Raw genomic sequence first — 15,390 nt, 5'->3', positions numbered from 1 at the left:
GACACAAGACTAAGGTTAGACTCTGATAATCTCAATTTGGCTAGGGTACCCAATACTGGCAAACACTCTGGCGTCAAGGTAGTGAAAGCCTGCTGCTCAAATATAACCTGATAACAGCCAGATGCATGTCTCGCTCCGCCTAGCTCCACTCACATAAATCTGGGACACCGCCATAGGAATTGCCTTTACTGAAGGCTGGGCCTTATCAAAACTCCTTGCATATGATTGGATAAGCCACTTGTCTGTCATCTTTATCGACGTGCTATTTCAACCACTCACACCGAAGCTAACCCGTGACGCTGTGAGAGCGTTTCCACCAACAAAAGCCTTCAAAGCCGTTCTCTGATGTTCTTTTAATAAAACAATATCAGATAGATTGGACAACACAGAAGAAATAGCAGCATCAATGCTAACGCTTGCTTCCTCGATGTGAGCCGCCATTGTTGTTGGAATCTCAACTTCTCCACTACGTCACATCCAGGAAACACCCGCCCTGCGTCCTGATTGGCCAGACCATAAATTTGGTTGGGGAAATCACTTTCAATGAGTGATGTCCCAGATGTATGTGAGTGGAGCTAGGCGGAGCGAGACATGCATCTGACTGTTGTCAGGTTAGCTCAAATACTCCTCTGGTAAAGACCCAACGAGCCGCAGGTGTGCAAGGAGGCCCAACGAGAACAGGGCCCCATCTGGTGGTGGAGAGAAGAAAAACACAAAAACAACCCACACAAACTGGAATCCTAACATTTAGTTTTGTTTTGTATTTTTCAGTTTTCTGTTCTAATGCTTTTTCTGTCATTATCTGTATAGCCGGTCAAAAAACAAAACGAAAGAAAAACTTTAGAAACTGTTTAGAGCATTATATACTAAATTATGTATTGGGTTGCATCGCAATGTAATGTAAAAGCTGGAACTCTGGGTGAGTGCAGATGCAGATAATCTTGTCGATTATTTTCAGGGCAGAAAATCAACCAGTAAATCATAAAGGGATAAAACTGGGATTAAGCCAGAAGGCCTAATTTCCCTGAAATAAATCATGATGCATGAAGCCCCATGATGGGTTTTGTAGCAACATTGTTTTTTGTGTGTTTAGCATGCACACCATGTAAATCTGTTGTTAGGAATCGGTGCCCTTTGCCATTTCTGAACCCTTGAAGTTCTAAGAAGACGAGGAGCAGAGTGTAATGACAGGTGTTTCCTGGGTGTCACTAAGACACACTGGGAGTTTCAACACCATTCTGACAGAGGTGATGTGGTGCTAATATTTATATAACTTATGGCCTTGACCTTTCTTAGTCTTATGTTTATCCGCTTTAACAGTGGAAAGAAAGTTTGAGCCTGAAATGATTACATTATTTTTGGATTCAGTTTAATCTGGAGACATTCTGCTTTTTAAATAGCCAAAAATATATCATCATCTGTTGGGGACTGTGATGCTGAACATGCCTCTGTTTGATCTTTGGAAACTTGCTCCATGTTTTGGCTGATCTGACAGCCTCCGACACCGTTTTTATGGCGCTGTTGAGGGATTGAGATTCACTTCAGGCGGCTGTCATTGTTAGTCAGGAGCCAAGAAACTGTTTTTATGCTGACAGTTGAGCACAGCCTGGCTACAGACATCTTACAGATCCCTTTGAAATGGTATATCAGTGTAAATGTGAGCTCTAAATGGTGGCGAGAGAGTGAAGGAAAGCTCAACAATCTACTTTTCCAGTAAAGTTGTCGTATTCTTGCCAAAGAAATGTCAGTTTATTTAGTTACCTCACTGGGTGGTATCACAGTATAGATTTTAGTGTTGTTCGGTATTGTTTATAACTATTTTTCTAGGACCAAATAATAATCAGTTCATTATTACTTGCAAACCCTACTTTGAACCCTCTCATAGTTTGTCATATTAAATTACATGACAAACTTTTTTAAATAACTTGTAGTTTAAAATGTATTTTAGTTAGGTTGTATGTGATAGATGTAACACAAGTTAGTTTATTGGTATAAAATGGATTAGAAAAATGGAAATAGTCATCTGTAGAGTTTGCCATGCAGCTTTATTCAGCCTCTTTTTTTAAGCTTGCAAAAATAACATTTACTACAATCATAGCTACAGATCTTCAAGGGTTTATTACTACAATACAATACAATATAACACTACATAAGTACTAAAAACTAAAATTCTGGCCAATTCCAAACTGCTAAATAAACTCTGCTCAGTCATGCACGACAGAAAATTTTATTTTTGTTGTTGTTACATATTGGATTTAGGTTCTATTGTAGCTCTGGCTGTTTTTTCAGGACAGTTGTCTTGCTGGAAGATAAACTGCATCTGAGTCTTTAAAAGGATGGCACTGTATTCAAGGCCTTACATCTGACTAGCTTCCCTGTCTCCTCTGAGGAAATAGAATAATCCCACCCTCACCACACCGCACTTTGATATAGTGATGATGGGTTTGTGGGGATACGCAGATGCATTTCTCTGCTAAACATTAGGTTTTCTATTGAGACCAGGAGTTTTAGTATTTGTTACGTGTGACCGGAAAACCTGCTGTCTACCCACTATGACTTATGGCAAACCCAAGATTTTCCTTGCAGCTCCCTGCAGTTACTACAGAGAACCCTTGGGCCTTCTGGCTTATTCTCCAGTTATTGCTGCATTTGTCTGTCCTGTCAGTTCAGGAAAATGGTCAAGTCAATGTTTGCACTGATGGATTGAGTAGCTCTCTGTTGGAGACTCAAATCTGCTCATATATCTCCATAACATCATCAATGATCTATCTTCTGCGTTCCTTGGTCTCTATGGCGCTATTTTTTCTCTAAAAAACTTTGGTGCCTTCACAGAGCAGCTAATTTTATAGTAAAATAATCGCTATTAGGGCTGCTGTCAGGCTCCGAACAAGAGGACCCAGTTTTGGAGGCAGAGAGAAGTTCGGTTTCACAAAATTTTTATTTTAGACGGAACTGTAGAGAACGGCATCAGCATCTAAGATAGTACCCTCTGCAGGGGGAGAACACAGGTTAGTGACAACATCTATCTGGTGGAGAATAATGAACGTGTGAGTCACTAACCTGGTCTTAAAGTTCAGTCAGTGCCCAGAGGATGAGGTTGGTTCCAGCTGGTTGGCTGCCAACAGGATGCTGCGGGTGCCGCCCAGAGAGTCCCAGATGGTGAGATCCTGGAAGTCTGAGAACAGGCAGGAGATCAGAACCGAGCAGATGAAGGGAGGCAGGATTATCCAGAGGGTGAAGCCAAAGCTGGTATCGAGAACCAGCTCAGGAGTCAGGGCCAGGAGATCAGAGATCAGAAGATGTACCTAAAGGAAATCCAGGACAGTGTTAGGAAGCAGTTCCAGGTTCAGTCAACAGGCGGAATCCAGCAGGAGTCCGGGAAAAGATCAGGCGAACATATCAGAACAGGGACAGGAAGGCTCATAGGTCCAGAGGCAGAACCGGTCAGGTTTAGGCAATCACAAACACTCTATAGCATATACAGGTATGCTATAGAGCTCTCACCAAAGGCTCGAATAATCTGGCACTGATAACTGTTTGAAGGCTGGTTAAAGAGAGGCTGAAGCAGGTGGATCAGATGAACTGTAATAAGAACTGGGCGGAGCTTGGCAGTTGAATTAAATTAATAATCAGGCCAGTCATTTGTGCCAAGATCATGACAGCTAAATCTAAGAACTTTTTACTTTGGGGTTTCAGAGTAAATGGGAATTAACGGAAATACAAGTCACATTTGCAGATATTAAAATCATGTCAAATCAGTCATTCCTATTTACATTTACACATCTAGCTAGCTTATAGTTAAAATTAGACCATAAACACTAAATCTCATCTCTTGTTAATAATTCTAATTTGTTTTCTTAACACATCTCTATAAGTTTGCCACTTTAATAGAGTGAAATCTCCTTTCCTGGGTTTGTGTGTGCATACTGGATGATCCTGCCAATTTTGGGCCTTTTTTTCAATTATAGTTTTAGATAGAGATAAGGTCATATGGTGTAAATTATTATTAGGTGGTCAAGTTTAAGACTACGAATATACTGGTAATGGTTACTGTTAGGCATAAATGTAATTATTGAAATAAGCAAATATCACTAAAAAGTGCTAAAATTGGTAGAAATTAAGACTTTTGTCTGTGTGTTTTCTAACATTTGTTATAGTGTGAGGCCTGTGTTCCTCTACCTGCCATCTATGCTATCCTCATACGAAAAAGTCCCTATTTATGCATTAGGTTTATGACGGTATGAGTTGAGTTTAGGCAAAGTCTTTGTAAGAATAGACATAATATGTGTGTGTTGGTGAATATGTGTGTCTGTGTGCAACAATTCAAACAGTGCAGACAATTTAGAGCCTGTGGTCTTGGCAGACCAGGGTTATTTCTGTCAGGGTCGTGTTGTGAAGCAAAGCAGCGTGACATTTAAATGTGTCCTGATGAAAAAGACAGTTTTATTTGTATTCATGTGTCTCTTTGTCGTTGTGTACTGGAAGGATTTTAAAGGGTTTAAAAAATTTTTCCAAATGTCAGTGATCTTTACACATGTTGACTTTAAAATGGTGTCTCTCTTTGTCTTCCAGATAAGTTGTTTGGGAAGCGGCTTCTGCAGGCTGGGAGACACATCCTGTCTCAGAGGTCTTGGATGAAAACAGTGCCCACGGAGAACTGTGATGTCCTCATGACATTTGCAGGTCAGGTTCTTAAAAACACCCAAACAGAAATCACTTGTTAAGAAGTTTGAACTTTTAAAAGACCCAACAAATAAGACAGCTTTTAAAGAACATGACGAGGGAGGAGATCTGGTTTTCAAAACTGGATATCATTTCTAGTTTAATCAAGATCTGACTTGCTGATTCTGGACTATATCAATTGAAAGAAAAAAATTTCACAGTTTTCATACAGAAAGATTGGCCAAAAATTAAAATATGCAGTGGTGTCCAAAATCCTTTTAGAAACACGTCTAGCTTTTATTTAGTAAATCTTTTTTGTTGAAACTTTAAAAAAAACTTTAATATTTGTTAATATTTATTCAAATATGTTCCATATTTGTATGTATGCCACAAATATTGGACTGCTGAAATTAAACAGAAGCAATTTTGTTTTCCAAAAAAAGTCATTTAAAAGTTGAAAATGTATGTTGTTTCTCTAACAATGACTACTGTCCCATAAAATGAAATGCAATCTGATTTGATTGTTTAAGCAATAGAAACTGACTTAGACAGAGGGGAAAAGCATAAAGACTGATTGGTTACATTCCTGTAGTTTTTACATAGATTTTTTTAGCAGAAGTAGCCAAGTAAGGTGTGTATTTTATAGCTAATAGATGGTATTCAGGAGAAAAGGAAAACCACTGTGAGAGTATAATGCTGATCTTGCTTGTTTCTCTTTTTTGCTTCAGTCACTACAGATGACCACACGTTGCTATGGCTACTAAACCACATCCGGCTTGGAATCCCAGAGCTCATCATCCAAATCCGGCATCATAAGCACACCAGAGTCTATGCTTTCTTCATTACTGCTACCTTTGAAAAGTAAGAAAAGCTTTAGTCAAAGTCCAAAGATTGGGATTCTTTAGTGTAAGAATGTATTTTATAAAATCTATATAAAAAAATATAAAATCTTTTTTCATGAATTATTAATCAGTAGCAGAGCTGTTATGCCATTCGGCTTATAAACAACTCAGAGGACTTAAACATTTCTTTATTTGCAAGAAATTATTCAGTGTTGGTTCTTTACTCATTTTGCAGATGCCTGACTGTAGCAAAAATCTGCTAGGCCTCCACCGCCTAATGATTTGAATCATTTAGTTTTGTTTTAAGATGCTAAATTAGTTCAGATGTTTGAACCCAGCTTGTTCTTCCCTGATATTAATGAGGTTTCCACAGGAAAGCTCTATATAATCTGAATAACATCTAATTAGTATGAATGGGGAAATTATGACAGCATGATAAGTGTGGAAACTCTCATCTTTTAACATGGACGGACATAAATGCGTACGTCTATACAACAAGATTATGACTTAAATGGCTGGTAAAATTGCCTGAGTATTTTTATTTGCATTGAAATTTTACAAAATCACCAGTAACCAGTAAAGGAAATCCAGCAAAAACTAAATTCTTCCTCCTGAGTGAGTTTCCCTTGCAGAAATATAATATGAGCTTCTCTGACACAGCACTTATTGCTCATGCCTCGGCTCTGACTGTGCACTTTACAGCATGCTACCCAGTTCTGCTGTGATTTATTATCACACATTTTATGTCTGATAGGCATTTGCTAAATTAACATAAGCTTTAGGAGCAGCGACCTTCCCCAGCTGTGTTAAGGTCCTTCACAAGCTTACCTTTGTCCATAATTTGCCTTAACTAAAACCAGGGCTGTCTACACCAGAGTGCTGAGAGTAAAACTGATGAAACGAAATGGGAGTGTCTAATTTAGTTTCTTGCTGTCAGTTGGCACTGCAGTTGTCTAAATGAGGCTCAAACTGTACTAAACATTTAGTTTAAGTTGATACAGCCTTTTTATTGCGATGGTTATGCTCACTTCACAACATACTGCAGGGATTCGGCAGCTTACACCTAATGTTTCTATTGTCATTCATCACTGTGCTGTCTGTGCTTTATTGTTCCACCCCTGCAACTACATGCAGTTGCAAGATAGATGGATGTTACAACCCCCCTAAGCTGTACCCCCATATGCTTGCATAAATAAAGATACATGTGCAGAGGAGAACAAGGGAAGCTAACAGTCCTCAGGGAGAATAGGCAGAGTTGTGATGTATTAGCAGTGCAAATTCAGCATAAGGCCCCTAGGAAGGACATAAAGATGGGATGAAAGCAGTATGGGGAGGCCAGAACTCTGATAGAAGTTTTGAAATTTGACAGAGAGGAGTAATATGGTGTTCACAAATGGAGGACAAGAAGTGGCTTTGGGCTTAAAGGAAGGGATGTAGAAAATACATTACTTTTCATTTCTGTTTGTCCCTTTTTTCTCTGTCTCTGATTGAGGAATTGAAGTGGTTAAATGTAAGGATAAAAAAAAAAGGGAAAATAGATATGCAAAGCCTTCCCTCAAATTTGATCATAGCAGCGAAAGCCTTCTCTTAACAGCAGAGAAAGACTGCAACAACGGAACACACAAAATCTGCCAGAACAGCCTTGCATGGAGGAGCATATTGAAGCAGTATCAACTCATTTAATGGAGCACTGGCTATTCTGAAGGGACAAAAGCATCCAATCTTTATAGGAAAATTCAACTGATAGTGGTAAAAAAAAATCCTAGTTTCAATTTGAAAGTCTATCATTTTAAATCTTGTGACTTTTTCCTCTCTGAAAAATCGAAAACCCAGGTTTGAATTCTTCAGTAGTTAAAGGAATTAGGGGCAGGAAATGTGAAAGAATATACATGCATAATGAAGCATTAAAACCAAAACCAACAAGCTCAACCATGTATCTCTCTATTGCCTTGAATAGTCTGTGTGCGGCCTAATATGCTGCCATTCAGGAGCCAAGTTTCCCAGGCAGTTCTACAGATGTGACGCTAATTGATACAGGAAGTAGCGGCTCCTTCAATAGTAATAGTAGTTGTTTAAAAAACTTTCTTCATCATTTGACATGGTGCTTGTTGCTGTCATGAAATGAGCACAGTGGTCTTGTAGTAAACCATCACTTAGTAAACAGCATTACAGCATCACCAGTACAAAAGCGTTTCTGCGCTACCGTGTTGGTTTGAACGATGGCTGCAGTTACTAGCTGCGCCAGTCCTGTCACTCGTCTGCCTATACTTTTTTAAAAGCCGTCCTCCATTTGGAGGTGAAAAGGCGACCATGACTTTAACATGACTGAAGTCAACACTTTGAAAAGGCCTAACTTTAGTGTCAAGCTATACCTGATGCTACTGTACTATTTGTTTTTTTAAGACTTTTTCATCATTCTTTTAAAATTCTTTCCCTGTTGGTTTAATATCTGAACTGCAAGATGTTTTCCTAATTGGGAGCTTCGCTGTAAATGAGTGGTGTTTATGCACATAAACCATCAGTTTCAGTCTTAAGGAATTGGCATCAGGACTTGCACCAACATATTAGCAAAATATCAACCTCAGAAGTTTTGCCCGTGTGCATGTCTTAACAACTATCACTCAAATGTTGACTCCATTGCATTCTTTATGCAGGCCAGGAGACCTCTCTGAAATAGTCCATCTTTATTCTGGGTGTTATTTGGCGGCATTGGTGAAATGTCTACAAAAACAAAGCATTTAAAAAAATGTTTCATGGATAAAGTCAAACTGAAATAATTGCTTATTTTTTCTCAGAGGAAAGAAATAAATTCCTACTTTGCTGTTACTATGAGATCACTCATAGCACTGCTCCCTCCGCCTACATGTCTTGTTGAGCAGAATGCAACAGCATGAGGGTCATTAAAATGTGTGAGTTCTGGGACATGCAGGCAATTAGCAACAAAAGGAAACCTAACCAGAGCAGAATGAGATGAAAATGTCTGCACCACGGATCTGAAACAAGGCTAGGGAATCATTTTGTGTTCCCCATGTTGCAGTTTACTGCGAGGTGCAGAGGAGATGGGACTGAGGAAGGGGGTGAAACCTGAGTTTGGTGGAGGAGCGCGGAGCTTCTCCTGCGAAGAGGACTACATCTACGAGAACATTGAGAGCGAGCTGTGCTTCTTCACCTCACAGGTCTCTCTCCCACACTCTCACATACATACACCCCCATATCTTAGACACATTTAAAGGTAGTAAGTATCCTCATAGATATTTTTCTCTTATCGCAGGAGAGACAAAGCATCATCAAATACTGGTTGGATAATCTACGTGCCAAACAGGGCGAGGTTCTTCATAATATCAACTTCCTGGAGGGCCAGCCAATCAGTAAGCAGAAGCTATTACTGGGTTAGACATATGAGACATATGGGTATTTGATTATATTTTTTGATTGTTATGTTTATAGATGACTTTCTTTTGTTATTGTTGATGACTTAATCCGTTTCTATCCCGTCCCTGCAGTACCGGAGCTGAAAGCTAGAGGTGTGATCCAGCAGGTGTTTCCTCTCCACGAGCAGAGGATCCTCAATCAGCTGATGAAATCCTGGGTCCAGGCAGTCTGTGAGAAACAGCCTTTAGGTTAGTTTCTAATCACTCATCCATCGATCCATCCGTCCATCCATCCATCCCTCCATCCATCTGTCCGTCCATCCATCCATCCATCCATCCATCCATCCATCCATCCATCCATCCATTCATTCGTCCATCCAACCATCCGTCCATCCATCCGTCCATCCATCCATCCATCCATCCATCTGTCTGTCCATCCGTCCATCCGTCCGACCATCCATCCGTCCATCCATCCGTCTGTCCATCCGTCCATCCGTCCGACCATACATCTGTCCATCCGTCCATCCGTCCGACCATACATCTGTCCATCCATTCATCCAGCCATCCATCCATTCATCCATCCATCCATCCAACCGTTCATCCATCCGTGCATCCGTTCGTCCGTCCATTCAACCATCCAACCGTCCATCCATCCATTCCAACCGTTCGTCCATCCATCCATTCCAACCGTTCATCCATCCATCCATCCATCCATCCATCCAACCGTTCATCCATCCCTGCATCCGTTCGTCCGTCCATTCAACCATCCAACCGTCCATCCATCCATTCCAACCGTTCGTCCATCCATCCATTCCAACTGTTCATCCATCCATCCATCCATCCATCCATCCATCCATCCATCCATCCATCCATCCATCCATCCATCCATCCATCCATCCATCCATCCATCCATCCATCCATCCATCCATCCATCCATCCATCCATCCATCCATCCATCCATCCAGAGCATAATTTATTAATGGCCCAATCCTCTCCTGTCATTCCTGCATAAATTCTTGAATATTTAAAACATGCATCATTAGCAGGTAATTGCAACTTTAATGTACAATTTGCAGCTTGTTCTTTGCACCCTATTTACAGATGATATCTGCGATTACTTTGGGGTGAAGATTGCAATGTATTTTGCCTGGCTGGGTTTCTACACCACCTCCATGTTGTATCCTGCTGTGATCGGCTTTGTGCTGTGGATGCTCACAGAGTCGGATCAGGTGAGGAGACAACATTTGGTGGCCTGAATTATTAACAGGAAGACAGCACCGCCTGTTCACTGCCAGAAACATGCGTCTGTTTGTGTTTCCCAGACGAGTCGTGACATCTGCTGCGTAGTGTTTGCTCTTTTCAACGTGGTGTGGGCCACTCTGTTCCTGGAACGGTGGAAGAGGCGGGGAGCAGAGCTGGCGTACAAATGGGGAACACTGGACACACCTTCCAAATCCCTGGAGGAGCCGCGGCCTCAGTTCCGGGTGAGGGGGGGTTGATTTCTAATGTCTGTCGCTGCATCTCGCTCCTGTTTCGTGTTGTTTAACGCTCTCTGTGCACAGGGAGTGAAGCGCTGCAGCCCCATAACGGGATGTGAGGAGTTTTACTATCCTGCATGGCGCAGGCGTGTGTTCAGATGGCTGGTCAGCCTGCCCATATGTATCCTCTGCCTCTGCTTTGTCTTCCTCGTCATGCTCATCTGTTTTGAGCTGCAGGTCAGCTTCTGTTTGGAATGTCTTGCTCATTTAAACGTAGCAGCTGCATCCTCAAAACAAATTTTTATTTTTATTTTGGCATTCTAATTTTATTGACAATTTTAAATAGTATTATCCCACATCTATGGGTTAAAACTCTTTTTTTACGTTTTAGTTTTCCTTTAATACAGTAAAAAAAATAAAATAAAAACAGCTGCATTTGTGACCTGCAGGAGTTTGTGATGGGGATCAAGGAAATGCCTCGGCTGGCTCGCTTTATCCCTGAAATCATGCTTGCTATCACTGTGAGTGCATGTGACGAGGTGTACAGGAAAATCGCCTGCTGGCTCAATGACATGGGTAAGAGTCCAGCTTTAGCTCATCTGAACACAGTTAGTGAGTCTCATTTGTGCTTATTTTTAGGTTCATTCTGCTTTTTCTATTTTTTTATTTCATTAATGTAGAAAACTACAGACTCCAGAGTGCCTATGAGAAAAATCTCATCATCAAAATGGTTCTTGTGAGTAGATTTATCACTACTGAATTTTTACCTGTAGCATTAAAATAATTTTTCTCACCTTTCCTTCCTTTTTCTTGCAGTTTCAGTTTGTAAATTCTTATCTCAGCCTTTTTTACATTGGATTCTACCTCAAAGACATGGAGCGTCTGAAGGAGGTATGAAAAGACCTGAAACATGTTTTTTCAGTCCAGTTAACCTTAAACAATACTTACCCATACACCATAGGCATTAGCATAATTTTACCTCTTAAATGCTTTGCCGTGTCTGTCTTCTCACACTGATGTCCACGGCCATTCTTCTACACTCCCATCTATGTTGTTCCTGTATGGAAGATTCTGCTGCTGTTGTCTCTTTTACGGAGTCTGCAGCGGCAGGTCCGGGAAAATCTGCTTCCTTACATCCTCTTCAAGATCCAGATGATTGTGGTCTCTGTACCGTGGTTCTTCAGGGCTTTGCTCAGGTCTAAAGTATGACTCCTATTAATCTGGGTGGGACTGGAGGTCCATTTTTGTCTTCCTCTGTCTTGGCTCATTGCTGCCACTGCGTCTGCTTTGTTCTGGTTTGCCCGTTGGTGATGGGAAGGCTTTTTTGAAAGAGATGCAACATGCAAACATTCGGGTCTGATTTCTGAACTTTAGCTGTTATTAAACTGTAGCTTTTCAGTATCAATGGTAGCCGAATCCAGTCCCTCTCTAAGAACTATACCGTATGGTTGAGGTAGCACCTTCACACCATTTTAGGCACGTTTCTATTCACATCTTGCTCTTTGTGCAAGCTTTAAAAAATTGTAAAAAAAGAAAAATCCATAAACATCAACATCATGTCATATTACCTCAATGCAATGCTTGGCTTTAATAAACAGTAAATAAAGGGAACAAACTACTGTAGCATGGACCACCAATCAGTCACTGACTGTGGTTTTAACAATAGTGTTTCAATCAAATAAGCTGTACTTTCTTTGTCATGCCAACTGGTTTTAGCAATGGTCAATACTTTAGGTGTCAAAACAGAAATGCAGTTCCAATGCTGGCATTCAAACCTCCTGTTATCTGATCTAAGTCTTGCTCTCTGTTGTTTTTGCACGGCCTGAATGAACTGGAGACATGGAGGTTGCATAGGATATTGGAAGTAATACATTTTTTTTCTTTTAAATAGATCTTAGATCACATTGGTTCCTCTGAATTTATTTTCAACATCTCATAAATACTGAAAATTACTATAATTAAGCCTTAAATTATTCATACTTCTGGCAAATCTGGGTTTAATCTTGAATTTTTTACTAGACTTCGAGCTTATTAGCAAGCTTATTACCAAGGATAAATCGTTAGGACTTTGATTGGGATCATGCAAAGAATCTGGTCAATATAGAGAATTTGATTGACACCATCCTGGAGAAAATGTATCAGCTGTGCTGCTGCCATCAACACGTTTGCTTATAGATGTTGGAGATCGGCCTGTTTTTCCAGTGTAGTCCTGTTTCTCTGACTGTAACTGGCTGGATGTGCTCTCTTTCATCCTCGAGCTGGCTTGAAGCTCGTCTGCCTGGCTGTTTCCTGGACGGGAGATGGCAGACGGCCGCTCACACTGCGGCTGGTTCTGCTGGAGGTTTCTTCCTGTTAAAAAGGAGTTTTTCCTCTCCACTGTCGCTACAGGCATGCTTAGTGTGAGGGATTGCGTTCGAGTCAATGAGTCGATGCAATAAACTGGTTTTCCTTAGATAGAAAACTTTGAATCAATTTGACTGTATGATCTGCTGAACTATAAAGTGCCTTGAGATGACATGTGTTGTGAATTGGCGCTATATAAATAAACTGAATTGAATTGAATTGTTGTTTTTAAAAAATCTAATTTTTGTTCTTTGATAATTGAAAAAAATTACACACAATATTTACTTACCTTTTATTGGACTGCAATGAACTATATTATTACTCACAAAGTTTTATCTCCATTTTCAATTTTTTATTCGTTGTCACAAGGACATTCTCATTTCCTTTTCATAAAAATGATGTATAGGTTTATAAATAATTTGCGGCTTAATGGTAACTTCTTCTGTCACAAACATTATCAACACTTTAAGGTGCCTGTTGCTGCTGGTGGTAGAGAGTTTATTGTTAAAAAAAAAAGATAAAGACTGGATTCAGTTGTTCCAGCTGACTACTTAGATTAAGCTCTTACCTCGATGCATTTCTAATGCGGTGCATGTCTGTGTTTCTTTGCAGCTGCTGAAACAAACAGTCTATCAATGAGTCAGGATTGTTTCTTTTCGTGAAACATCATCTATTGTCCTTAACTGCGAATCTTCTTTTTTGGGATGACATTGTATGGGATTTTCCACCTTCTAATACACTCTAAAAAGAAAATGCAACTCCAACTTAAATTACTTTTTTCAGTTGGGAAAAAGGAATTGAATTTAGTTTGCCCAAATTAATTTATTTAAGTTTTCAACTTATATGCTTAAGAAATTAGGTTGGATCAACTTGCATTTACAATTGCAGTGGAGCAAAGCTCAATTTTCAAATTGCAGAAGCTCTCAGTTTGTGCACACTTCATTTAATGAGAGTAAGTTTGCTGCCACATAGAAGGTGAAGGAGTTTTAGCTAACATACATGCATGCAAGTAGAAGTCACGACTTTGCTGCACAACAATAACCGTAAAGTCCTGTAATAGTGAAAGTTTGGACAAGCAAGTTTTTAAGGTAATTAAAAAACAATCATTATACCAATGGTTAGTGTAAAGGAAAATCTAAAATAATGCTTAATTCTTCATAATGTTAAAAAAAAATCAGCCAGTAGGCAGAAAGTAAAGTAAGATGAAAACAGAATTTAATGTGAGCCTATAGTTAAACACTTCAAAGTAAAAGACTCAAATGGAAATCCTGGTCATCTTATTGAGTTTAGTGTAAATGTTTAGTGTTGGAGCAGGTACTGGTGGGAGGACAGAAGCTCCTTTTCTCAGTTTCCTAGAAACTGGATGGGACATTGTATCCGAGTCCTTCCAGGGATCTATTGTGTCTCTGCTTGTTTGTATTCTGCCTGCCTTCACAGCTGCCCTGAATATGTTACCATGCGAACAGTCAGCCTTTTTATCTGCATTTTTTTTACTCTTCCACAGATATAAAATGACTGAAACATTTACGACTGTTTAGTTTACTGCCACTTTAGTTGTGGGATTTGCCAGTTCCCATTCAGCTTGTGTTTGTCGGCCCCACATACATTTTTTTAGCGTGGTTCTAAATGGGACTTTGGTCACACTTAGTAAGTCCACATTTAGATATTAAAACAAAACCAAGAGGTGACCTTTGTGTAACCTATGGAGCATTTTATCTGGGACCTATTTTAGGGATAATTAAAGTATTCATATGGACCCTGAATGTCCCCTACATATAAACAATACCTCAATGACAGATTTAATATATTTTTATTTACTTGTTAGTGATAATGTGTCCAAAGAAACATTATCTCTGCAAGAATTAGGGGAGAGCAGAGTAGGTAAAATGAATTATGTTCTAAACTTGATGAATATATGAATATAATTCTGTACCCAAATAAAATTTCCTTTGGGACAATAAAGTTAATATAATCTATTCTAATCTAATATGAACCTCAGAAATGGTGAGTTGCTTACATATGTAATCAGAAACATAAGATTGATAGCATTAAAGCTGATGAGTGCATGTTAACCTCTCTTTTTTCTCCTCCTCTCCTGGTTTACTTAAGGGGAAACAATGCTTGTTTAATTTTCTTTTAGATTTGGTGAATTTTCCTACTGGGGGGTGTCCTGATCTGCCCTTTAAAGCCTTTGCCTTTCTCTAACACCTTAAAATCTCTATTTGTTTCCTGTTTTTCTCTCTCAGTGTGAACTAACTCTTGTCCTCTCACTGTCAGATGCTGGCCACTCTGCTCATCATCCGTCAGTTCCTTCAGAATGTGAAGGAGGTCCTGCAGCCTTACCTGTATGAGCGACACAAGCTGGGGGAGCTCTCGTTAAGAGCCGTTTGGGATCTGCTGCTCTCTGTTCTGCTAAAATACGCCCGGCTGGCGGCTGGAAAGGTCCAGGCCTCTCCCACGGACCAGGCTGTGCCTGGACCCGGACTGAGGGGCACCAGACCTGGATTGGGGCAGTCAGAACGAAGGTCCTTGTCATCAAAAGTGATGAAATCAGCTTTAGTGTGCAGAGGAGTAACTGACACCAATCATTTACTCTCAGAGGCATTCAAACACATCTGCTCTGATTCACTTTATCTTCCTCTGTCATTGTTTGTGTGCCACATGCTGTTATGATTCATGCCTGTCAAACATTTA

General features: G+C 40.0%; 1 protein-coding gene across 1 annotated transcript in view; it reads left to right on the top strand.

The window, feature by feature from the left end:
* The window catches only part of ano8b (anoctamin 8b), a 56,104-nt gene that overhangs the window by 32,102 nt on the left and 8,612 nt on the right, over positions 1 to 15,390 (top strand). Inside the window, exons 2-13 of the mRNA XM_038286488.1 lie at positions 4,573 to 4,683; positions 5,391 to 5,523; positions 8,542 to 8,680; positions 8,776 to 8,872; positions 9,008 to 9,124; positions 9,977 to 10,104; positions 10,198 to 10,359; positions 10,438 to 10,590; positions 10,803 to 10,929; positions 11,034 to 11,089; positions 11,170 to 11,244; positions 14,974 to 15,221. Coding sequence (XP_038142416.1) covers positions 4,573 to 4,683; positions 5,391 to 5,523; positions 8,542 to 8,680; positions 8,776 to 8,872; positions 9,008 to 9,124; positions 9,977 to 10,104; positions 10,198 to 10,359; positions 10,438 to 10,590; positions 10,803 to 10,929; positions 11,034 to 11,089; positions 11,170 to 11,244; positions 14,974 to 15,221 — 1,546 coding nt within the window. The remainder of the gene's footprint in view (positions 1 to 4,572; positions 4,684 to 5,390; positions 5,524 to 8,541; positions 8,681 to 8,775; positions 8,873 to 9,007; positions 9,125 to 9,976; positions 10,105 to 10,197; positions 10,360 to 10,437; positions 10,591 to 10,802; positions 10,930 to 11,033; positions 11,090 to 11,169; positions 11,245 to 14,973; positions 15,222 to 15,390) is intronic.

The sequence above is a fragment of the Cyprinodon tularosa genome, unplaced genomic scaffold (assembly GCF_016077235.1).
Source record: "Cyprinodon tularosa strain WSP-4 unplaced genomic scaffold, ASM1607723v1 ctg106, whole genome shotgun sequence".
NCBI classification, from domain to species: Eukaryota; Metazoa; Chordata; class Actinopteri; order Cyprinodontiformes; family Cyprinodontidae; genus Cyprinodon; species Cyprinodon tularosa.
The sequence above is the reverse complement of the archived record's forward strand: the minus strand, read 5'-3'. Positions and strand labels throughout refer to the sequence as shown.